This window comes from Mytilus californianus, unplaced genomic scaffold, assembly GCF_021869535.1.
Source record: "Mytilus californianus isolate M0D057914Y unplaced genomic scaffold, xbMytCali1.0.p SCAF_17, whole genome shotgun sequence".
Classification (NCBI taxonomy): Eukaryota; Metazoa; Mollusca; class Bivalvia; order Mytilida; family Mytilidae; genus Mytilus; species Mytilus californianus.
The window spans coordinates 7,181,976-7,209,096 of record NW_026262659.1 but is presented as its reverse complement, the minus strand read 5'-3'; the positions used below and the strand labels follow the sequence as shown (position 1 = coordinate 7,209,096).

Genomic DNA, 27,121 nt, shown 5'->3' with positions numbered 1-27,121 from the left:
GGTTAAAGTTTTTGGTCAAGTCAGGTTTAAGTTTTTGGTCAAGGTAGTTTTTGCTGAAGTTGAAGTCCAATCAACTTGAAACATAGTACACATGTTTCCTATCATATGATCTTTCTAATTTTAATGCCAAATTAGAGTTTTGACCCCAATTTCACGGTCCACTGAACATAGAAAATGATAGTGCGAGTGGGGCATCCATGTACTATTGACACATTCTTGTTATATATGTATAAACTGTTTGGTTGCTTTGATACTCACTAATGAAAAAAGATTTAATAACATACAACATTGGAGTGTTAAGAAAATTATAATGTTTTGATATCCTGCTAAATAATAATCTAATTGTTTAATTTCAGAAAATTAAAATATGGTTCCAATCCAGATTTTCAAAGGTATGTATGAAGTTATGATATAAAGAATTTCTAGTCAAACCATGTCATATACTGCTGCTATGTAGGACTTGCAGGTGATATCATATCAGTGACTTGATATCATCATCCTGTTGTGTAATAAGTTAATTCTCCAATCATCATAAATAGGTAGCATCTTCTGTTGTTGATTCAATAAGTTTGGTAAATAAACTGTATCACCCTTCATAAGACCTAGATTGAAATCTTGCATGCTTGTATGACTTGTATCATCCCTCATCCCATATCAACCCTTGGCTTTAAGCCCACGATCTTTATAGGAGTATCAGGATGATACCAGGGCTATTATGGAAACTACCATGTAATATCATCAATATCATCCCTGGTATAATCACAAGACTCCTTCATCAGCCCATGGTGCAAGTATAGGGCACAAATGTGGACCAATATGGATAAAGACATGTTAAAATCATTTACCACATATTTAACAAATGCTTTAAAAGTTTTTCTTTAACTATGAAAATAAGAAGATGTGGTATGATTGACAATGAGACAACTATCCACTGGAGTTCAAATGAAATGAATTTAAGCATTTATAGATCACCGTACGGCCTTCAACAATGACAAAAACCCATTTTTTAACTTTCTGTATTTGTTTAACAAATTTTGCTGTTTAGTTTTGCTCAATATTGCAAAACAAGCATCTTCCTGGTTCACCAATGTTGTTAAGAATGCTGACGACGCATTGAGAATATGGCAAAATACAGGTCATTTACCCCAGGCAGATTTGACTAGGGCAATTCTATAGTTTTTACATACTAGTATGCAAAAGTATGCAAAACCCAATGTGTTCGAAACAATTATGTGATAATATATAAATGTCACTGTCAATGTTATATTCTTTATATATTTTTCAGACATGGTTTAATTGTTACTGTGCCAGTGAAGGCAGAGTTGTTCGAGAGATTACCTGACCCCCTGCAGAAAGGAAAACATATAAACATTACACCTGTATTCTTCAATATTGGTATAAATGAGCAAGCTACTGTAGCTGAGAGGTAATTATATTCCCTGCAGTCAAGCTGACCCAATAGTCATCACCTTTAAATTTAGATGGTTCATTGAAAACTTTGGGAAGATTCACAGTCTGTTCATAAAGGAACTGATACTTATTGTGCACCTTTATTTCTTGTTTGATCTCCTTTAGGTTTAGGCTAGAATTAGCTGTCTTTAGGTTTAGGCTAGAATTAGCTGGCTTTATGCTATCAATTGATAATCTGGAAACAGACAAATTTACCATTATTTGTATGCAGCATTTTCGCAAATTGTTGTTCAACAATCTGAGTAGTAAATGCACACAGACATTTCTGATCTTTATATAGAAGTGTAAGCAAAACTTTACTCTTAATTGATATTACATAAAATGCTGGGTTTTTCTTCTTTTTTTATCAGAAGTTGTTTGAATAATTATACCCCCGCTTTAAAAAAGTGGGGGTATACTGTTTTACCTCTGTCTGTCCGTCCATCCATCGGTCCATCCATCCATCCGTCCATCCGTCAGTCCGTCCATCCGTCCCATGAATATTTATTGTCGCAGCTTTCTCAGGAACTACATCATAAGGATTTCTGAAATTTGGTTTCAGGATTTATATAAGTCAGCTTTACCGTGTGATTTTTTTTCAAATTCATCACTTAACAACTTCCTGTTTACCGAAATATTTGAGCGGGGGTATCATCAGGGAGCATTAGCTAACAGTTTCACTTGTTATGACTTGAGTATTTCAGATATTTAATTTCTGTAATTTTCACTCCGCTGTTTCATTGTTTCAATTGCCTGTGTGAATGTTACATGTGCAATTTGTATGATAATGTGTAGGATTAAATAATGTCCCCCATGAAATAATGTCCACTGGACATAATTTCATAGTAAATACTGTCCATGGACAATATTTACTTATTTAAATGTGTCCTGGACACAATTTCCTATGAAAATATGTCCTCAGGTATGAAAAAATGTCCATGAACATGCACAATATTTAATACTGTATTTCTGTCCAGGTGGACATTTTTTCACAGGACATTATGTCTGCTAGGACTTTTTTGATGTGATTAAAGTATTAAATGATATCCATTGCTTAGTTATTACTAGACGTATTTTAACTTATAATTGCGAACTTTAATACAAATTGTTACTTTGACAGAGAGTTGTCTCATTGGCACTCATACCATCCTGATCTTCTTATTAAGATTTTTATATATATATATATACATGTATATAATGATTTAAATTCAAACAAGTAACAGATGTTGTTCAGTATTATTTTCCTTGGAGGACACAATTTAATTACAATTATTACGAAAAATTGTCCTGTAGGTGGACCATATTTCATAACTGTTTCTATACAATGCTGTCCACTTAGGAGACAATATTTAATACCAAAATTCTATATTTTCTTTTGCCTTCTTCTCATAATAAATATAGTAAAGTTCTTCACATTTGATTTTATACTTAACACACCTTCTTCTTATTGTTTTTCTTTCATTGTCATTAGCATTAGCTTGGTATCTTAGAACTTTAAAAATATCTCTATATTCACTTCCATCCATTATTTGTTTGTTTATATTAATCAATTTCTAATCAATCGTTCAAATTTTATCAAAAATCAAATATAATAAACTTTTTAATGACATTTGTATTACTTCGCTATGAGGACACAATTTAATAGCAGCTACTATGAAAAATTGTCCTGTGGGTGGACACTATTTCATAACTTTTGCAGTAATTATCTGTCCACTTGAGGGACAATATTTCATGGCAATGGACATTATTAAATACCAAAATTCTATGAAAAACTGTCCAGGTGGACACTTTTCACAGGACACTATTATGTCTTACAAATGAATGTGACACTTCTGACAGAGATATATCTTACACGTGTATGGTATTATGCATGTATTCTGCCAAGTCTACTAGTTAATTGGAGATTGGACTTACTGTTACATAACTGGGTTTTTTTTTCAGATTGGAGATATACAATCAATTCGTATGAAGTAATTATGTGCTAAAACAGATCAATCTCTCAAATATACATTTACACGTAATTTAAAGAACCCAAATGACAAGCTTACATAAGCTAAACAACACAGTTATTTTTATGGTATATAACATTTAATTGGTAGGCATTTAAACAATCAAATAGTTCAGTTCAGTTGAAATTATGTGATTGTTTTTAGCTCACTAGGCCAAATGGATCATTTGAGCTTTTGCATCCATCATTGTTGTAAAATTTTACAAAAGTCTTCTTAAAAATCCAACTTGACCAACTTAGACTAAACTTAAACTCAATGATCCTAATGATGTGTAGTATCAAGTATGTTTTATGCCTTGCCAATCATCCAACATGGCTGCCCTGACTAAAAAATGAACAAAAGGGTAAAATGCATTAACTGTCTAATATCTTGAAAACCATAATAGAAAGGGAAAAACAACAGAGCAAATATAATAGAAAAGGAAAAAACAACAGGGCAAATATACTTCCAATGTCAAGATGTTTGTACTGACCATTTTCATCAAACTTATCAGATGACTCCTCGATACCTCTGCTGGTGGACTATCAGTCCCTGAGGGTATTATCAGCTCAGTAGTCAGTACTTCGGTACTGACATGATTTATAACAAAGTATCTTAAATTGCCCATTTATAAATTGTGAAATTATACAGAAACTAAGGTTTCAACTCCCTCAGGCAAAGTTGACCTTGGATGGATTTGGCTATTTCTTTTTAGGTCCTTTTTGGTTTAAAACTCTTCAAAGTTTTCGGTCCTTATACATCCTTGGCTTTCAAATATTCGGCTTTGAGCGTTCCTGATGAAGGTAAATCCAGAAAAGCGCTTCGGATGCATTAAATTTGTAACATGTTTTTTTCTTTCTTTTTTTTTAGGAGTTATTGCACTTAAATGATTTCTTTTTTCCTAATTTCCTAGTTGTCTCAACTGCGACGAAAGTAGCGAGACTTAGGTATTGCTTTTCTGGAGGCCGCTGGGGAGGATGCGTCAACAATTGTTAAGTTTTCTGCTTAAGTCAGTTTGATAGGAACTACTTGTGATAGATCAATGACATTTTCTATAAAGTTGCATTACTATCAATACATATCAGTTTGATGGCTATTTCGAGGCCCTGCCCCCTAGGTGTCTATGAAGTAGTCTGTTTTTCCTGCCCCCTAGGTATCTATGAAGTAGTCTGTTTTTCCTGCCCCCTAGGTATCTATGAAGTAGTCTGTTTTTCCTGCCCCCTAGGTATCTATGAAGTAGTCTGTTTTTCCTGCCCCCTAGGTATCTATGAAGTAGTCTGTTTTTCCTGCCCCCTAGGTGTCTATGAAGTAGTCTGTTTTTCCTGCCCCCTAGGTGTCTATGAAGTAGTCTGTTTTTCCTGCCCCCTACGTGTCTATGAAGTAGTCTGTTTTTCCTGCCCCCTAGGTATCTATGAAGTAGTCTGTTTTTCCTGCCCCCTACGTGTCTATGAAGTAGTCTGTTTTTCCTGCCCCCTAGGTGTCTATGAAGTAGTCTGTTTTTCCTGCCCCCTAGGTATCTATGAAGTAGTCTGTTTTTCCTGCCCCCTAGGTATCTATGAAGTAGTCTGTTTTTCCTGCCCCCTAGGTATCTATGAAGTAGTCTGTTTTTCCTGCCCCCTAGGTGTCTATGAAGTAGTCTGTTTTTCCTGCCCCCTAGGTGTCTATGAAGTAGTCTGTTTTTCCTGCCCCCTAGGTATCTATGAAGTAGTCTGTTTTTCCTGCCCCCTAGGTATCTATGAAGTAGTCTGTTTTTCCTGCCCCCTACGTGTCTATGAAGTAGTCTGTTTTTCCTGCCCCCTAGGTGTCTATGAAGTAGTCTGTTTTTCCTGCCCCCTAGGTGTCTATGAAGTAGTCTGTTTTTCCTGCCCCCTAGGTGTCTATGAAGTAGTCTGTTTTTCCTGCCCCCTAGGTGTCTATGAAGTAGTCTGTTTTTCCTGCCCCCTAGGTGTCTATGAAGTAGTCTGTTTTTCCTGCCCCCTAGGTGTCTATGAAGTAGTCTGTTTTTCCTGCCCCCTAGGTATCTATGAAGTAGTCTGTTTTTCCTGCCCCCTAGGTATTTATGAAGTAGTCTGTTTTTCCTTTACTTATGGTTTTGAATTTTCACACTTCTAAACTGAAGTAAATAAAACATATCGTCTAAGCTCTAATGATGAATGTTTCTTAAAAGCATTTGATTTAAATAGATTGGTTCTTTGTATTTACCATCACAGAGAAAAGTTTGTTTAGTTATGTAACATTTTAATAAAACTATAGATTGAGAAATACCATGTGTCCATTAATGAAGATTTTCAATAATAATTTTGACATTACAGGAGGTATTTCTAGTTATTTAGAACAAGCTGACAAGTCATCAAACATTAAAATGCTGTCTTAGCTAGGATCTTTGTAAATGATTACACAGTAGGTTAATCTCTGGTGCTGTCTTAGCTAGGATCTTTGTAAATGATAACATAGTAGGTTAATCTCTGATGCTGTCTTAGCTAGGATCTTTGTAAATGATTACACAGTAGGTTAATCTCTGATGCTGTCTTAGCTAGGATCTTTGTAAATGATTACACAGTAGGTTAATCTCTGATGCTGTCTTAGCTAGGATCTTTGTAAATGATTACACAGTAGGCTAATCTCTGATGTTGTCTTAGCTAGGATCTTTGTAAATGATTACACAGTAGGCTAATCTCTTATGCTGTCTTAGCTAGGATCTCTGTAAATGATTACAGATTAATTCTTATATGTTTCAGATTTGGTGACACATCATTACAAGAGAAGTTAAATTTTGATAACTATGGAATATTATACAGATATATAGAGAAATACCAGTCTAAAATAGGAGACCCAGGTATATATAGCTTAGTTAGATAAGGTATATTATACAGATATATAGAGAAATATCTAAAATAGGAGACCCAGGTATATATAGCTTAGTTGAATAAGGTATATTATACAGATATTTAGAGAAATATCTAAAATAGGAGACCTAGGTATATATAGCTTAAAGATATAGAGATTATATATAAACTCTACTACCGGATCAAGTGTGATACCATATTTCTCCAATCAAGACAGTTCAATTTTCAAATTTAAAACCAAGCTATTTATTTTGGTTTTTTTTTTCTGCTCGTAAAATGAGTTGAGGAAATTGAACTATGTGTAGCTGAATTTATCAGAATTTACCTCCTCTAGAGCAATAAGATTTGGCAGGTGAGTTTTTCAGGCTATTAGAAGCCTCTAGTTTGACCCAAATGATATTTGATGTTTCCCAAAGCATAATTTACAATATAGAAATGAGATTTTAATCAACAGGTTCACCTAAACAAGTGACTGGTTTCCTGTCGAACTCTCTCAGTATCTTTATTTCCTTGTGCACTTCTTGTTTTATGTTTCTCCAGATGATGGTAAAACAGGTCTTGGTACAGTTGGAGATTTAATGAAAAGATTGCAGTATCAAGTGATGGCAAAGAAAAGTAAAAATACCGAGGTTTTAAAACTGGCATCAGAGGTAAGCAGTATTGTGCATCCATTATGCTTCCGAGAGTTTAAATCAATTAATTGGTCCGAGGACACAGTTATCGTCTTTTGATTTTCGTTGTCTACATATATAGTCCCTAGGGTGGACAGTGTATAACTTGCAAATTTTTTTCATACAATTTCCAAATTTATTAAATGTTAAAAAAATATTTTTAATTTGAATTTATTGTCTTGAAGAAATGCACTACGAAATTATTGTGTTCTCGGGCCTAAGAGATGAATTCAGTAAATGTAGATTCTGTACTTTGGCAACTTCCCTGAATGGTTTGCTGGTTTCAATTTGTCAAACGGATTTACATCTTTATTTGATAGAAATTCTGTAAAAATGTCCCATTTTGCCATTGTACGGCTAAAATAAGCATTTTAAAGCAGTTTCCATTGTTATGCCTAAGAGACATGCTGAATTTCTATCTGACAGGTTTTTATGTTTTGATATTTGTGTTTCTATGCTTAATTCAAGCTGCATTATTCATTTGTGAAATCTGAATCTAGAGAAAAGTAGATTTTCACAGAAAAAATGTGCAAAATGTGTTGTATTTATGGTCCTGGTTGAACGGCCAGTTTCATTCACATGAAATGTGAAGAGCTTTATACATAAAGGTTGAGGTCCATCATACATTTTCAGGCACGGGTTCATATAGATTTGACTTTTGAATCATTGTAATAAATCTGATAAATCAAATAAGTGTTCAGTTGCTTTTAATACATAATACATTATATAAAAGCAAACTTTTGCAATATTTAAATTTTTTATGCCCAAATCTTGATAGTTGAAATTGTTCTATTTAAACATCAAAAATAATCATCCAAATTTTCTATAATTTATATATTTTTTGCCCCTAAAGTAGTACACTACACTGTAAAAATCTTTTTGAGATAGAGCAGGTGCGATTTTTTTTAATTTGAATTTATTGTCTAAAAGAAATGCACTACGAAATAACTGTTCTGGGGCCAATTAAGTTGTCTAATGGAGGAAGTACCATTGCCTCAATTTAATAACCTGTTTAAATGAGTTTTTTTTTCACAAAATTATTGGAATAGGAATGGTTTTGGAACACCCCAGATTTCCTTCCTTAGCTGGATGATGAAATTAAACATGAAGTCAGTGTATTATGTCAATGTTTCCTAGAATAATGATAAAAAGAGAATTCAAAAAAGGATTTATTACTTTCAAATTAGAATTATACTTAAAAAACACATACTTACACATACCTGTGGACTAATGAAATTGAAAATATAGGTCATGACCATTTTCTGGGAGGATAACATTTAATCTTCCTTTTTATCCCTGTTATTGTGTTAATTAAGTACTTGAAATCTTTGACCATTTGAATTAAAGGAACTAAAAACAAAAAGAATGTTTGAAGCATTTTCAGGAGTAAAGGAACTTAATTGATTGAAGTTTTCCTATTTAAAGGCTCATATATAGTAGAATATGCCAACTAGATGTCTCCCTAATACTTTTATTCACCTATACTGTGTGCAAGTTTTTGAGAATTGAACCAATATGATTTACAGATTTCTCTCTGAGCTACTTTGATTTATGAGCTTTAAATGATTCTTGTTTGAATTTTGCCACAAACAATCATAGAACAACCTTGACTTTTTCACTTATATAAGAATTTTATTTTGACTCTTAACACAAATAAATAACTAGATATAAAGAAGTGAGTCATTACCTTTACATAAAAAAATATTGTTTTGCCTGTGGTTATATAGTCCACAAATTTAAAAAAAGTTGTTAGATGTGTATTCTAGAATTATATATGACTGACTGAAAATTATAAACCGGTATGTGTGAATTCATTGCATAGATGTATGAACATGTGCACTTAACAAACTTAGATTTTTGCCATTTGTTAAGGGTCTTTCCGTTTTTAATTTCCCTTGGAATTTGGTATTTTTGTTATTTTACTTTTTATTCATTTGAATTTACAGATTTTAATTTCATAGTGATAACCTTTGAACTGAATATAACAATCATACAACTACATATCATTATAATAGAGATAAGGTTAACCATAATTCAATTATTTACCAGGGGCAGATTCAGGCGGCGGCGTGGAGGGAGTGCAACCCCCACCCCCCTCCACCTCCCTAAAATTTGCAAAGCATGGGTTGTCCTCAGCTTAATAAAGAATATTTTGATGATTTTGCCTCAAAAATTTTTTCGCCCTGTCCACTCAGCGAAAAATTTAATTTTGGGCCCCCCTAACCTAAAATCCTGGATCAGCCCCTGTTTACACACTGTAAATTCAGAAATTTTCTGTGATGTTTTTATTATAGCGAAAATTGGGACGAGACAGGTGTCACAAAAATAAAACCTTGCTTTTTAAATTTTGATAGCATTATTTGTATGAACTATTTCCTGAAATCCCAATAATCAATCTCACATTAGTGTCCATTGTTCAACAATACCAATAATGATGTACACAATCATTTCTGAATCCACAGTATTCAATTCTGATGTCATTGATGTTATCCACAGTATCAAATTCTGATGTTTAATAACAAAATGAAAAAAAATGTTTTGAATAAAAGTCCCTAAAAATTTGTGATTTTGGCACATGGCAGGTGCTATTTATTTACAACAACAAAAAAGTTGGTTATGAAACAATTGAATTAATTAAGTGTTTAATAATTGTACCATGAAATACCTTGACAATAAAATGTCAGTTATAAAACAATTGAATTAAATTTTAAAGGTTCAGCATAAGTACAAACTTTATATCTCATTCATGATTTCATTGACGTCATTGAAAGTTTAGAATTTTAAAATCTATATGTCACAAAAATTATTTTATTTTAACACACAGCAGGTGAAACGCCTTTATAATCAAATGTCAGAGCCTTAGGTATTATAGATCACTTTCAGGATTTGTGTTGCTCAGTGAAGTGTTTTCTATGAAGTATTTTATAGACTATTGTTTGGCTTTTTGTCATTGTTCTCCTTATTTTTGTCGAGCCTGCGACTTTTGTCGCAGAAAGCTCGACATAGGGATAGTTAACCAAGCGGTGGCAGCATTTACTAACTTCTTAAAAGCTTAATATTTCAGAAGGTAGAAGACCTGGATGCTTCATACTTTATATATATAGATGCCTTATGATATGAAGTTTCCGCCTGTCATATGTCCATTGTCCTTGACCTCATTTTCATGGTTCAGTGACTACTTAAAAAAAAGTTTATATTTTTTGTAATGTTAATTTCTCTCTTATTATGAGTAATGGGATAACTATATTTGGTATGTGCGTACCTTGCAAGGTCCTCATGCCTGTCAGACAGTTTTCACTTGACCTCGACCTCATTTCATGGATCAGTGAACAAGGTTAAGTTTTCGTGGTCAAACCCATATCTCACATACTATAAGCAATAGGTCTACTATATTTGGTGTATGTAATGATTGAAAGGTGTACATGTTGAACATCATCTGACCTTGACCTCATTTTCATGGTTCAGTGGTAATAGTTTAGTTTTTGTGTTTTGGTCTGTTTTTCTAATACTGTATGCAATAGGTTAACCATATTTGGTGTATGGAAATATTTTATGATGTACATGTCAGTCTGGCAGGTTTTATTTGACCTTGACCTCATTTTCACGGTTAATTGCTCAATGTTAAGTTTTTGTGTTTCGGTCTGTTTTTCTTATACTGTATGCAGTAGGTCAACTATATTTGGTGTATGGAAATATTTTATGATGTACATGTCAGTCTGGCAGGTTTATTTGACCTTTACCTCATTTTCACGGTTCATTGCTCAATGTTAAGTTTTTGTGTTTTGGTCTGTTTTTTTAATACTGTATGTAGTAAGACAACTATAATTGGTGTATAGAAATATTTTACCATGTACATGTCAGTCTGGCAGGTTTTTTATTGACCTTGACCTCATTTTCATGGTTCATTGCTTATGTTAAGTTTTTGTGTTTTGGTCTGTTTTTCTTACACTTTAAGCAATAGGTCAACTAGATTTGGTGTATGGAATGATTGTAAGGTGTATATGTCTGTCTGGCAGGTATCATCTGACCTTGACTTCATTTTCACAGTTCATTGCTCAATGTTAAGTTTTTGTGTTTTGGTCTGTTTTTCTAATACTGTATACAGTAGGTCAACTATATTTGGTGTATGGGAATATTTAATGATGTACATGTCAGTCTGGCAGGTTTTATTTGACCTTGACCTCCTTTTCAAGGTTCATTGCTCAATGTTAAGTTTTTGTGTTTTGGTCTGTTTTTCTAATACTGTATGCATTAGGTCAACTATATTTGGTGTATGGAATATTTTACGATGTACATATCAGTCTGGCAGGTTTTATTTGACCTTGACCTCATTTTCATGGTTCATTGCTTATGTTAAGTTTTTGTGTTTTGGTCTGTTTTTCTTAAACTTTAAGCAACTATATTTGGTGTATGGAATGATTGTAAGGTGTATATGTCTGTTTGGCAGGTATCATCTGACCTTCACCTCATTTTCATGGTTCCTTGGTCAACGTTCAGTTTTCCTGGTTATCTTTGTTTCTTAGATACTATAAGCAATAGGTCAACTATATTTGATGCATGTAATGATTTTAATGTGTACATGTCTGTCTGGCAGGGTTCATCTGACCTTGACCTCATTTTCATGGTTCATTGGTCGATATAGAATTTCCATGGTTTGGTCTGTTTCTTTTATACTATAAGCAATAGGTCGTCTATATTCTGTGTATGGAATGATTGTATTAAAGGTGTACATATATTTCCAGCTTGGTTGATCTGACCTTGACCTCATTTTCTTGAATCATAAATGTTAATGTGATACTTGTAGTAAAACTTTATATGTAGGACTACCAAGATATAGTATGCAATGCATTTCAGCGTGTGCACTCTTGTTTTATCATGTATGGTTTTGTCGGTTTTTCATCAACTTATTGTTTATGATTGGCCCTCTATTTTCACCAAAATTAAAAGTTACATGCACACCTCTTAAGAATTATCGCCCATGATTTATTGTCATGAAAACTTATAATAGATCTGCTGAAAGCTGTACAGCGAAAATGATCAACAGGACCAGATCTATAAAAAAACCAATGGGAATACAGCCATGAATTGGCTACTTATAGAAGTTATTGCATTGGAAATAAATGTTTCCAATTTTTACTGTTATATTCTTCTCATATCTCAAAACTTTAACAGAAAAACAAAATTGTAAACAGAAAAATTACAGCAATTAGAAATCTACATTACAGTTAAGACTCTTGGCCAAAACTGTCCATTGGATGTTTATTTGAGTTATTGCCCTTAAATTACACCTAAATGTTACCTCTAATTTGCATTTTTGTTTTTAAGATCTTAATCTGTGATACTAAATTTGACATGCATAATGCTTAGTGTGTTTAGAATTAAGTTTGTGAACTATAACCAACATAGCAATTTTCTAAACTTAACATTCAAACACAGTGTTTTAATGAAAATAATTGTCTTATATATTAAAAACTGTAATAGAAAATAAATAAAAGAAAAATCTGGCATTTGTAATAAGTCAAGATCTAAACTTGAGTACATCCAAGCAGATGAGGATTAGGATTAATTGCCCTACAATGATGCTTTTTTCCTGGTTTGGCTCAACCAAATGTTATGAAACTTATACAAAACCCTAATTACCACCAAACACAAATCAAGTTTGAATTTAGGTGTCATCAATTTCACAGTTCTCGAGTTATGTTCCTTTATATATGATAAAATTGCTAAATTTTCTGTTTCTGCACTCCAACTTTACAAGCGGGGGGCATCTGTATCCCATTGACACATTCTTCTTTTATCTGTAGAGCTTTTAGATATTATTTGGAAAGCAATAATGGGAAGAGAGAACTGTACACAGCAAAATTTATAAATAAGCTATTAATTATTGAGATCGAGATTTCATTGGTTGTTTTTTTTTTTTTTTAAGACTGCTTTGAATGGGAGATGCTTTTGTAATTAATATAGTCATTTATGGAAGACTTGTACATGTATGCCATTTTGTACCATTTAGTTGACATATATGTGCCATTATGTAATACATGGGCTTGTGCAAGGATGCCATATCTTAACATATAGACCACCTTGCCTGTTTAATAGGATTGAACTTGCTAATTGAATACACGTGCCATTTGGAATAGCTATAAAATTGAGAATGGAAATGGGGAATATGTCAAAGAGACAACAACCCGACCAAAGAGCAGATAACAGCCGAAGACCACCAATGGGTCTTCAACGCAGCGGGAAAATCCCGCACCCGTAGGTGGTCCTCAGCTGGCCCCTAAATAAAATTGCGTACTGGTTCAGTGAAAATGGACGTCACACTAAACTCCAAAACATATAAAGGAACTAAAATTAAAAAAACATACAAGACTAACAAAGGCCAGAGACTCCTGACTTGGGACAGGTGCAAAAATGCGGCGGGGTTAAACATGTTTTGTGAGATCTCAACCCTGACCCCCTATACCTCTAGCCAATGTAGAATAAAGAAACACACATGTGTGTTTTCATTTTTTTTTTATGAATGTCAGAATATTGACATATCAACAATAAATCAATTATAGGGTTTATGTATGTATGCAAGCAGTATTTTAAAATTATATGTATTATAATGTGTAGAATATGGAATACACAGAATCTATAAAACAATTTTTTTTTAACATTATTGTTCAACTTTTAAAAAAAAAAGTAATTTTTGAATACATTTTAAGTTTTAAACTCTTACAGAACTATTGAAGATATGTCAATGAGTCTTGAATAACACAAAGCTAGGATTAGAAAATAAATAGTTGGTTCATGATTGACATTTTCTTTTAAAAACTTCCATCAGACATAATTTATGAATTACTTTTCTGATACAAATTACTTTACTGATGTAATCATGTCATTCGATACAATGTTGTACAGAAACATGTGAATATTCAAATCCCATTAGGTTTTATAAACATTAGGATCTTTAGCCTGTGAGTGAATAGGAGAAATTGGCCATTGTATTGATTAGTCACATAAGGGGCAAATTCTTATGCAAACATGAAAAATCATGGTTTCCTTCTTGAGTGATTGATAGAATTTTTTAATATTTTCCTAAAACATAGCTTCTATCATCTTCTTTTCAAAAATAAAAAAAAAGTATGGGGCATATAGCATTTGTACATGCTACAGGTTATGTAAAATAGACAGATGGTGTAAGGATAATACATTTGTACAACCACATTTGTGTGAATAGAAAGAAAACTAAGCAATAGAATTTTGAAATAAATTTTGAGGAGATGAGCTTTCAGAAAATAATAGAAAAATTGTGGTCACTGTACTCATTTTCTTCCTACGAAACAAAATAGGTATATTTCCTATGAAATCCCTTTGATGCAATTATATTTAGTCACCATTCATTGATAGTTTTTTTTATGACCTTATATGATGCATTTGAATAATAATAATAATAATGACCTTATTTAAAGAAGGTGATTCAATTAGCATTCACTAATGGATTTATAGTGAATATTAAAGATAAATCATGCCACATACAAAAATTTTCAGAGATTGTATAAATCTATTCCTTCTGATAGCAAGACATGTACAAGTACCTTGGTTATCAAGTATTTATATGACTATAAGTTCTTATAACAAGACATGTACAAGTACCTTGGTTATCAAGTATTTATATGACTATAAGTTCTTATAACAAGACATGTACAAGTACCTTGGTTATCAAGTATTTATATGACTATAAGTTCTTATAACAAGACATGTAGTTGTAATGAAGCTTTGTTATTAATTTTTTTTACAAATCTATTATTTTGATTGGTCTAAAGTTAGTGATGTAGTTGTCTTGAAGAATCCTTGCAACAAGTATATATATATGACTTTAATAGCGATTAAACAAGAGATATAATGACTGTAAATTCAGAAATTATTGCGATGTTTTTATTTTTGCGAAAAACGCGACAGGGTTATAATCGCAATAATTTAAACTTGCATTTTGAAATTTTTTATATGAATTGAACAAGATTTTTCACAATATCGCAAAAATTAAAATCGCATTTTAGTCTAAAAGGACAAAATCGCAATAATTAATGCACGCAATAAATTCTGAATTTACAGTATCATGAAGTTGGACCCACATCGATATAACATGAAGTGCTAATACCATGACACATAATTAGTATAAAGCTTGGCCATCCCATTCAAATTACTTGAGGTGCTAATAGCAAGCTAGACATATATAATGTTCAATGTACGACAAATGCGGTTGATTTCAAAATTTAGTGTTTAAATTGCTTGCGTCAGTTAGGTTTAAATATTGACTTTTGTATTAACACATACGGCAGGTGCTTGTTATACAAGTAATTATATGAGCTGCGTCGGATAGAAATCGACCTTATGCAAATAAATGTCAATACATCTGTTAACTTATTTCGGGTCAAAAAAATTTCTATGCAAAGTCTATAACTGTTTAAAAATTGAGTTGATATAAGAACCCTACAAAACCGACCCAATTTCATCGTTTGTTTCGTATTTGAATGTTCTAAAATCAATCAAAGTCTTACATATGTACATGTATACGTGCACTTGCATAAGGTGGATTTCTATCCGACGAGGCTCATATGTTAATCACCTGAGCTTATGAAATGATATGTAACACTTAAAGTCATATGAAACGAGTTTCTTGTAATTTTAATATTATCGAATTTATTGAACCAATACATGCATATATACTAAACTAAGTCAGGATGCAAGTTTTTTTATATTTATTACGAATCTGTTATGTATTTTCGACAAATTATGTTTCATTCAGTGATTGTTGAACGCAAGCTAATTAACTTTCGAGTTTGTTGCCAAAGTATACCGGAATCGTGATATTGATAAAAAATCAACACAGAGCAAGTGGCACACATGACAAATAGACGAATTGATGAGCCATGATATGTTTTCTTTTATATTTTCCATGCATTCCCATTTGTTAATTAAACTTTTCCATAACATTTGATGAATGAATTGCTGTATTATATTTAGATATAAGAAGATGTGGTATGAGTGCAACTTTCCATCCAAGTCACAATTTGTAAAAGTAAACCATTATAGGTCAAAGTACCGCCTTCAACACGGAGCCTTGGCTTACACCGAACAGCAAGCTATAAAGGGCCCCAAAAATGACTAATTAGTGTAAAACCATTCAAATAGGAAAACAAACGGTCTAATCTATATGAAAAACGAGAAACATTTATGAACCACAACAACAAACGACAACCACTGAACATCAGGTTCCTGACTTAGGACAGGTGCAAACAAATGCAGTGGATTTAAACGTTTTAATAGGCGCCAACATTCACCCTACCCTGAAACAATAGTGTAACATCACAACATAGAAAGACACACTATAAAATATCAATTGAAATGGCTTAACTCAATCAAAAGCACATATTAACAAAAACAAGTGAACATACACTGAACGAATAAATTTGATCTATGACACAATTTGTTCTTTAAGAATCAGTTAATACTATTTACCGTCCAGTGCACGTTTGTTTACATTCTTTCATCATGATTTTACCCCTGCATTTGCACTGTGCGGTGGCCGAAGTTTTAAAGAGAGATCTTAGTTAAGGTCACTGTATACAGAAAAATATCGGCGAATTAGTGAACGAGAAGACAATAATTCAATAGCAGTATATCAATGAAGATTTTGATAATATAAAGGATTTCCTTTACAAGAAAATGAAAATTCACTTACACATGTTTTATAGTAAGACTTAGCCATCAAAGTATATAAAACATGTTCAACTTTTTTTTTAAATTTGAAGTTTCATATGACTTTAAAGACTGTTATAGTGGCAGTGGAATAGATTACCTCACATACCACTTTAAATGTTCATCTCTGGTAGACATATTATTGTGTACTTAGATGGATAATGTTTTATATTAACCCAAGTTTCGGACATCCCCCATCCCCTAAAAAAAGTTAAGAAATGTAATACAGGTGGCCATCTTGGATGATGGATCGGCTTCAAAGTAACAACACTTGGTCGACACCTCATAAGGAACATTCATGCCATGTTTGGTTTCATCCCATTCAGTGGTTCTCTATAAGAAGACATTTGTATGTATGTCTTATGTTAAACTAAGTCCCCTGCTGGCAGCCATCTTGGATGACAAATCAGCTACAAAGTAACAACAATTGGTTCATACCATTTTTGGTTTCAATCAATTAAGCAGCTTTCTAGAAGAAGACATTTGTATATATTTTCCATAGGGTCCTTTGTTAAACTAAGTTCCCCGTTGGCAGTCATCTTGGTTGATGGATTTGCTACAAAGTTTTTGGGGGTTCTAACCTTGTATTACTATTTTGGATATTGGGCCCCATTTTTAAATTGGTCTACATTGAGGTCCAAAGGGTCCAAAATTAATCTTTGTTTGATTTCAACCTAAATTAAATTTCTGGTGTTTTTTTTTATATGCTGAATCTAACCATGTTGTTAGATTTTGGATATCAGACATACTAGGTAAATTAAATGTCCCATTTCAAATTTTTAAGATCTTTGACCACATTTATTTTTTGTCAGAAACCTATTTTATGTGAAAAATTTGATCACAATCCAAATTCAGATTTGAATATTGTGTCCAAACTTGCCCCTACTGTTCAGGGTTTGACATCTGCAGTCTTATCAGGCTGCGCTCTGCAAAGCATTTTATTTATTCAATACAACCACTTGTTAAACCTAGTATATTATTAGGAATTGCTCCAATGTTTTTTCCTTCTTATTTTCAGTTGACAAGAAAGTTACAGGGTATAAGATTCACAAGTTGTAAAAGTGCTAAAGATAGAACAGCTATGTCAATCACACTAGAACAGGTGTATATACTACAACAGGAACATGATTTAGCATCCCATGTGTTCACTCAGGCCTTAGATTGCTTCAGAAGGTAGGTTTATATACTATAAGAACATGAGTTAAAATGGGATGTTCACTCATGTCTTAGATTGCTTCAGAAGGTAGGTTTATATACTATAACAACATGAGTTAATATCCCATGTGTTCACACAGGCCTTAGATTGCTTCTGAAAGTAGGTTTATATACTATAAGAACATGAGTTAACATCCCATGTGTTCACTCAGGCCCTGGGTTGCTTCAGGAGGTAGGTTTATATACTATAAGAACATGAGTTAACATCCTATGTGTACATCCAGGCCCTAGATTGCTTCAGAAGGTCTAGGTTTATACACAATAAGAACATTATTCAGCATCCTATGTGTTCACTTTGGTCTTAGATTGCTTCAGAAAGTCTAGGTTTATACACTATAAGAACATGAGTTAACATTCCATGTGTTCACTCAGGCCCTTATATTGCTTCAGAAGGTAGGTTTATGCACTATAAGAACATGAGTTAACATCCCATGTGTTCAATTTGGCCCTTATATTGCTTCAGAAGTCTAAGTTTATTAACTATAAGAACATGAGTTAACATTCCATGTGTTCACTCAGGCCCTTATATTGCTTCAGAAGGTAGGTTTATGCACTATAAGAACATGAGTTAAAAGCCCATGTGTTCCCTCAGGACTTAGATTGCTTCAGAAGTCTAGGTTTATTTACTATAAGAACATGAGTTAACATCCCATGTGTTCCCTCAGGACTTAGATTGCTTCAAAAGATATGTTTATATTCTACAAAACATTAATCAAATTCTCACAGACTGTATATAAAATTCAGAAATTATTGGGTGCATTTACTATTGTGATTTTTCAAGAATGGAAATCTGCATACAGATATATGTATCTGATATCATAATGTGAGTTGTTGTCCCCTGCGCAACGGGTTGCAGGGGACATAGAAATACCAGGTGTCCGTCTGAGCGGTCTTGTTGGCGCTCTCTATGTACAATTCTTGCCAGATTTTTATGAAACTTATATCATAGGTTTATATCAGCAATGTCTTGGACAAGTTCGAAAATCAGTCCCGATCAATTATTTTTGAAAGAGTTATGCTCCTTGGAAACATTAATTATATGGAAAATTGCATCTTTTGCATTCTCATCTGTTCAATTCTTGCCAGATTTTTATGAAACTTATATCATAGGTTCATATTAGCAATGTCTTGGAGGAATTTGAAAATCAGGCCTGATCAATTATTTTGAAAAGAGTTATGCCCCTTGGAAACATTAATTATATGGAAAAATGCATTTCTAGCGCTCTCATGTGTTCAATTCTTGCCAGATTTTTATGAAACTTACATCATAGGTTAATATCAGCAATGCCTTTGACTAGTTCGAAAATCAGTGCTGATCAATTATTTTTAAAAGAGTTATGCCCTTGGAAACATTAATAATATTGAAAAATGCATTGTTAGTGCTCTCATGTGTACAATTCTTGCCAGAATTTTATGAAAATTAAATCATAGGTTTATATCAGCAATGTCTTTGATGAGTTCGAAAATCAGTGCCGATCAAAAAATTTTAAAAGAGTTATGCCCCTTAGAGATATTAATTATATGGAAAATTGCCTTATGAGCGCTCAGATATGTACAAATCTTGCCAGATTTTTATGAAATTTATATCATAGGTTTATATCATCAATGTCTTTTACAAGTTCGAAAATCAGTGCCGATCAATTATTTTTAAAAGAGTTATGCCCCTTAGAAATATTGATTTTACAGAAAATTGCATTGTTAATGCTCTCATAAGTTCAATCCTGGCCTGAATTTTATGAAACTTATATCATAGGTTTATATCAGCAATGTCTTTGACACTTTCAAAAATAAAGTTCTAATCAAATATTTTTAACGAGTTATGCCCCTTGGAAATTTTAATTATAATGGAAATATTTGCTCTGAAGCCTTCAGTTCTCTAAGATATTAATAAAAAGTTTTATTTTGGTAGTATTTGTCCTTGTACCTTGGATGTGCAACGTGGAGGACATTGGAACTCTGTTCTTTTATTATTACTGCGATACTTATACAGTCACATTATTGGTATTAATAAAAACTTTTCAATAATTTCTGAATTTACAGTATTTATGGAGGCTTTAGACTGAAGTAGGTGGTTCTGTATGCTACCCAAATAACATCCCATGTCTTTTCTCATGTCTTAGACTGCTTCAGAAGGTAGGTCTGTATACTACCAAAATAACATCCCATGTATTTTCTCATGTCTTAGACTGCTTCAGAAGGTAGGTCTGTATGCTACCCAAATAACATCCCATGTCTTTTCTCATGTCTTAGACTGCTTCAGAAGGTAGGTCTGTATGCTACCAAAATAACATCCCATGTATTTTCTCATGTCTTAGACTGCTTCAGAAGGTAGGTCTGTATGCTACCAAAATAACATCCCATGTATTTTCTCATGTCTTAGACTGCTTCAGAAGGTAGGTCTGTATGCTACCCAAATAACATCCCATGTCTTTTCTCATGTCTTAGACTGCTTCAGAAGGTAGGTCTGTATACTACCAAAATAACATCCCATGTATTTTCTCATGTCTTAGACTGCTTCATAAGGTAGGTCTGTATGCTACCAAAATAACATCCCATGTATTTTCTCATGTCTTAGACTGCTTCAGAAGGTAGGTCTGTATGCTACCAAAATAACATCCCATGTATTTTCTCATGTCTTAGACTGCTTCAGAAGGTAGGTCTGTATGCTACCCAAATAACATCCCATGTCTTTTCTCATGTCTTAGACTGCTTCAGAAGGTAGGTCTGTATACTACCAAAATAACATCCCATGTATTTTCTCATGTCTTAGACTGCTTCAGAAGGTAGGTCTGTATGCTACCAAAATAACATCCCATGTATTTTCTCATGTCTTAGACTGCTTCAGAAGGTAGGTCTGTATGCTACCCAAATAACATCCCATGTCTTTTCTCATGTCTTAGACTGCTTCAGAAGGTAGGTCTGTATGCTACCAAAATAACATCCCATGTATTTTCTCATGTCTTAGACTGCTTCAGAAGGTAGGTCTGTATGCTACCAAAATAACATCCCATGTATTTTCTCATGTCTTAGACTGCTTCAGAAGGTAGGTCTGTATGCTACCAAAATAACATCCCATGTATTTTCTCATGTCTTAGACTGCTTCAGAAGGTAGGTCTGTATTCTACCAAAATAACATCCCATGTATTTTCTCATGTCTTAGACTCCTTCAGAAGGTAGGTCTGTATACTACCAAAATAACATCCCATGTATTTTCTCATGTCTTAGACTGCTTCAGAAGGTAGGTCTGTATACTACCAAAATAACACCCCATGTATTTTCTCATGTCTTAGACTGCTTCAGAAGGTAGGTCTGTATGCTACCAAAATAACATCCCATGTATTTTCTCATGTCTTAGACTGCTTCATAAGGTAGGTCTGTATACTACCAAAATAACATCCCATGTATTTTCTCATGTCTTAGACTGCTTCAGAAGGTAGTCTGTATACTACCAAAATAACATCCCATGTATTTTCTCATGTCTTAGACTGCTTCATAAGGTAGGTCTGTATGCTACCAAAATAACATCCCATGTATTTTCTCATGTCTTAGACTGCTTCAGAAGGTAGGTCTGTATTCTACCAAAATAACATCCCATGTATTTTCTCATGTCTTAGACTGCTTCAGAAGGTTGGTCTGTATGCTACCAAAATAACATCCCATGTATTTTCTCAGCTTCAGAAGGTTGGTCTGTATGCTACCAAAATAACATCCCATGTATTTTCTCATGTCTTAGACTCCTTCAGAAGGTTGGTCTGTATGCTACCAAAATAATATCCCATGTATTTTCTCATGTCTTAGACTGCTTCAGAAGGTAGGTCTGTATATATGCTACCAAAATTACGTCCCATGTATTTTCTCATGTCTTAGACTGCTTCAGAAGGTAGGTCTGTATATATGCTACCAAAATAACATCCCATGTATTTTCTCATGTCTTAGACTCCTTCAGAAGGTTGGTCTGTATGCTACCAAAATAACATCCCATGTATTTTCTCATGTCTTAGACTGCTTCAGAAGGTTGGTCTGTATGCTACCAAAATAACATCCCATGTATTTTCTCATGTCTTAGACTCCTTCAGAAGGTTGGTCTGTTTGCTACCAAAATAACATCCCATGTATTTTCTCATGGCTTAGACTGCTTCAGAAGATAGGTCTGTATGCTACCAAAATAACATCCCATGTATTTTCTCATGTCTTAGACTCCTTCAGAAGGTAGGTTTTTATACTACCAAAATAACATCCATGTATTTTCTCATGTCTTAGACTGCTTCACAAGGTAGGTCTGTATACTACCTTAGCATGTCTCTATGGTCAAGTCATAAAATCATAAAAAGACGGTAATTATATGAATTTGTAAAATATTTTTATATTTGTGCAGTTTTAAAATTAAGTGACTAGAGCTATAAGACTTGATATTTACAGAAGTAGATTTAAATAATTTAAGAGATGTTTTTTTTTCAGTGAGGGAGTTAGAAGAGAAAACACGTTAAAAAACATTGGATGTAGAAAATATGCATTTAACAGTTTCCAGTTACTTTATGTACCAAAACTTTACCGACCTCCAAATGGTACATATGGCAATGTTCAGGGATAGAATATATACCAAAACTTTACCGACCTCCAAATGGTACATGCGGCAATGTTCAAGAATAAGATATGAACCAAAGTGCTACAACTTCTAAATTTTGTTGATGGGATATGTTCAATGAGAGAATATTAACAAAAAATGCACCTGGCAATGTTAAAGGATAAAATATGAAGCAAAACTATACCTGTGACAATGATCAAGGATAAATCATGGACACAAGTTGTAGCCATGACAGTGTTCAAAGTTAACAGATGTTGTTCTCACTGCCAAATAGAACTTTTAAGTGTTCAAAAATGATGCTATAGATATATACCACTAATTTGTTAACAGAATCAGAATATTCATTATAATTCTGTTGTTAACCATTTGTATATAGTTAAAAGACATTTATTTAATTTTATGATCATGTATTTCAGTAACATATCTGTTGTTGTATAATGCCCATACCGGTAGTTTAAACTGTATGTTTTGTATAGGTTAAACTTGAAACTCAAAATCTGACCTTCATTTCATGATAGATTGACTGGGATAAATTTTCATACAACTACATGTCTCATGAATTTATTGAAAAACATTAATTTTTACATCGCGATGACCGTGAGGGCATTCTGATGTATTGCTATCGCCTAGATTTCCATTACGTAACTTTCGTTTTGGGTTTGTCACCGATCTATAAACATGATAAATACGCGGATATTAACGAGTGCAAACTAACATTCCTTATTGTTTGTTATAAATACATAAATACAATGAATACTGATAAAAATATTTTTGTTTAGATCATAATTAAATTAGTAATATGAAAATGTTTTGTCGTTAGATATATATATATATATATATAAGTAAAAAATCATTGATAATATCTATGCACACGTACCAAAAAAATTGTGTTAAAGCATGCGGAAGAATATCTCAAGAATCCAGGCAAGGACCGGTAACTCTGTAATTGTTTTTGCGGGAAAATATGAATGCCTACTCATATCCAATCTTTTAGAAAAATCGAATTTTTACAGAAGAGTGTCCACCATGCACTTGCACTGCACTATTATTAGAATAGTATAATAGAATGATATACAAATGGATGAAAATTATATATATATGTAACTGTTATATTAATATAATATATAACAACAAACCAGTGTATACTGATTTGTATCACTACAATATAATAGTTATTACGGTGAGGTTGAATTTCCTGTCATTTATTCATCATCCACGCACGAACTTTTCTCAGAAAAATACATTTCTCTGTACATTAACCTCAGTTTCAGGTATAGAGATGTGATTTTTTTCTGTGACAAGTGCTTTTGACCATCCACAAGAACTTGCGGTCATCCGATGTTCAGTACTTCAGTACTTTGATTATATTATTACTTTGTCATTTTAATTCTTCTGTTTTATTCAATGCCAAACAATAAGATGTAAACCAACATATTTTTGCAGATACTTTATTCCACCTTTAATTTTGTAAAGCTTCTAACTTTCTTGGTGTATTTGAACAACAATGTGGAACAATATATATATAACCTTGCAATTAATTTCACCTAAGTACATCCTTAATGGTATATTTAGAGGTTATTTTGTAAAATCTTTATTGTAATGCATAGATTTTAGTCAGAAAGCAGTGTATTTATTATATTTTTATCATATTATATACTTAGCATTAAGTACAAGTAATTTTATGTGCCATATAATCCAAGGAATTTGTTCTGTATTAGCAATTTATAATGATATCTATATCAGTCACGATTCCACATGCTTCATCAGACCAAAGAAATCTGTGTTACGCCATGTCACATGAAAAACATGTTTTAAGTGTCAAATAAAGTCTTTATTAATCCCCAACCAATATGATCTCTGTGTTAGAAGGGTTGATACAAGTGTGATATTGATCAAGCCATATAATATTCTCTATATATGTTACTTATATTTGTCTGTTTTCAGTTTTTAGTCTAAATTAATAAAATTGACAATGGAAACAGGGAATGTGTCAAAGAGACTGCAACCCGACCAAAGAGCAGAAAACAGCCCAAGGCCACCAATGGGTCTTTAACACAGCGAGAAAATCCTGCACCCGGAGGCGGGCTTCAGCTGGCCCCTAAACAAAAATGTATACTAGTTCAGCGAAAATGGACATCAGATTAAACTCCAAAACATATAAATGAACCAAAATGAAACTAGAGGCTCTCAAGAGCCTGTGTTGCTCACCTGATTCTACTTTGGTTTTGGAACTCATGTAAAAATAGATTAAAATCATAACAGATACCTTAATAATGATTGAGGCCAAATTTGGTTTAATATTGGCCCTGTAATTTAATAAAATATCCTGGTGGCCATCTTGAACAGTAAGGGAGCTACCATTTGATTTTTATGGGGGGGCTAGGATGAAAAATTTTGTCCTGCCTTTTTATTTTTCACTCTATTCGGTCCTGCCTTTTTTTTTTTAATATTTTATCCTGACTTTTTTTACATAAATTATCATCCAGCCTTTTTTTTTTGCCAAGTTGCTCCTGTCCTGCCTTTTTTTTCAAATTTCATCCTAGCCCCCCTCCCCCATAAAAATCAAATGGTAGCTCCCTAAATCAGCAACAAAGTAGCAACACTTCATCAGCACCTCATAAGGAACATTTATGCCATGTTTGGTTTCATTCCATTCAATGCACCTCTAGAAGAAGCATTTGTATGTATTTCCCATAGGGTCTTATGTTAAACTAAGTCCCCTGCTGGTGGCCATCTTGGATGATGATTTGGCTACAAAGTAACAACACTTGGTCAGCAACTCATAAGGAACATTCATGTCATGTTTGGTTTCATTCCATTCAGTGATTCTCTAAAAGAAGACATTTGTTTGTATGTCTTATGTTAAACTAAGTCCCCTGCTGGCGGTCATCTTAGATGACAAATCAGCTACAAAGTAACAACACTTGGTCAGCACCTCAAAAAAAAACGTTCATACCATTTTTGGTTTCAATCAATTAAGCAGTTTTCTAGAAGAAGATATTTATATATATTTCCCATAGGGTCCTTTGTTAAACTAAGTTCCCCGTTGGCAGTCATCTTGGTTGATGGATTTGCTACAAAGTAACAACACTTGTTCAGCACCTCATAAGGAACATTCATGTTATGTTTGGTTTTATTCCATTCAGTGGTTCTCTAAAAGAAGACATTCGTATGTATTGTCCATAGGGTCCTGTGTTAAACGAAGTACCCCACTGGTGGCCATCTTGGTTAGCACCTCATAAGGAACATTCATGCCATGTTTGGTTTCATTTCATTCAGTGGTTCTCTAAAAGAAGACATTTGTATGTATTGTCCATAGGGTCCTATGTTAAACTAAGTCCCCCGCTGGCGGCCATCGTGGATGATGGATCGGCTTCAAAGTAACAACTCTTGTTCAGCACCTCATAAGGAACATTCATGCCATGTTTGGTTCCATTCCTTACAGTGGTTCTCTAATAGAAGACATTTGTATGTATTGTCCATAGGGTCCTATGTTAAACGAAGTCCCCCGCTGGCTGCCATCTTGGATGCTGGATCGGCTGCAAAGTAACAACACTTGGTCACCACCTCATAAGGAACAATCATGGCATGTTTGGTTTCATTCCATTCAGTGGTTCTCTATAAGAAGACATTTGTATGTATTGTCCATTGTCTTATGTTGAACGAAGTCTCCCGCTGGCTGCCATCTTGGATGATGGATCAGCCTCAAAGTAACAACACTTGGTCAGCACCTCATAAGGAACATTCATGCCATGTTTGGTTTCATTCCATTCAGTGGTTCTCTAAAAGATTACATTTGTATGTATTGTCCATAGGGTCCTATGTTAAACAAAGTCCCCCGCTGGCAGCCATCTTGGATAATGGATTTGCTTCAAAGTAACAACACTTGGTCAGCACCTCATAAGGAACATTCATGCCATGTTTGGATTCGTTCCATTCAGTGGTTCCCTAGAAGAAGTTCAAAATGTAAAAAGTTAACGACGACGGATGACGACAACAACGGACACCAAGTGGTGAGAAAAGCTCACTTGGCCCTTTGGGCCAGGTGAGCTAAAAACATACAAGACCAACAAAGGCCAGAGGATGCTGACTTGGGACAGGCTCCAAAATGCAGCACGGTTAAAGTTGAACATGTTTTTTGAGATCTCAACCCTCCCCCTATAACTCTAGCCAGTTTAGAATAAACAAACTCAAAGCAATACGCACAGTCACACTAAGTTTAGAAGAAGTCTGAGTCCGATGTTAGAATAGGTAACAGAAGAAACTAAGCAAAATGACAATGATCAATATAAATTAACAAAGGACTACTAGCAGTAACTGAAATGCCAGCTCCAGACCTCAATTAAACTTATTTAAAGATTATGTCTTCATCATATGAAAATCAAGCACAATCCCTCCCATTAGGGGTTTAGTATCATACCATCATAAAATATACGAGAAGAACATAACCCGCATCATGCCAACAGCTGGTTTTAGAATAAATGTGTATTTCCATTGCAAAGACCCTATGTGTGAGCCAATATTAATTCCAAAAAGAGCCATCTTTAATAACCTGACAACAGTATCGTAACTATACCCCTTCTGAATAAGTCTGTTAAAAGGTTTGGTTAGCTTTTGAGATGA

At 33.6% G+C, this 27,121-nt stretch overlaps 1 protein-coding gene and 1 long non-coding RNA gene across 11 annotated transcripts in view; both read left to right on the top strand.

The window, feature by feature from the left end:
* The window catches only part of LOC127726313 (inositol polyphosphate-4-phosphatase type I A-like), a 71,239-nt gene extending 47,208 nt beyond the window's left edge, over window positions 1–24,031 (top strand). For all 7 annotated transcript variants that reach the window (XM_052233638.1, XM_052233634.1, XM_052233635.1 and 4 more), the window contains 6 exons: window positions 357–392; window positions 1,286–1,426; window positions 6,176–6,273; window positions 6,824–6,933; window positions 17,717–17,871; window positions 22,372–24,031. In XM_052233638.1, coding sequence (XP_052089598.1) covers window positions 357–392; window positions 1,286–1,426; window positions 6,176–6,273; window positions 6,824–6,933; window positions 17,717–17,871; window positions 22,372–22,504 — 673 coding nt within the window. In that variant the 3' untranslated portion in view covers window positions 22,505–24,031. The remainder of the gene's footprint in view (window positions 1–356; window positions 393–1,285; window positions 1,427–6,175; window positions 6,274–6,823; window positions 6,934–17,716; window positions 17,872–22,371) is intronic.
* Window positions 20,024–21,474, top strand: LOC127726314 (uncharacterized). 4 transcript variants are annotated; one of them, XR_007993497.1, is made up of 3 exons: window positions 20,024–20,115; window positions 20,831–21,025; window positions 21,091–21,170. It is a non-coding gene; the product is annotated as an uncharacterized LOC127726314 (long non-coding RNA). The 4 variants fall into 4 exon arrangements; XR_007993496.1 differs by lacking the exons at window positions 20,024–20,115; window positions 21,091–21,170 and adding exons at window positions 21,286–21,346; window positions 21,411–21,474 and having other exon boundaries at window positions 20,804–20,960; XR_007993494.1 differs by lacking the exons at window positions 20,024–20,115; window positions 21,091–21,170 and adding exons at window positions 21,286–21,346; window positions 21,411–21,474 and having other exon boundaries at window positions 20,804–21,025.
* Window positions 24,032–27,121: the final 3,090 nt, after the last annotated feature.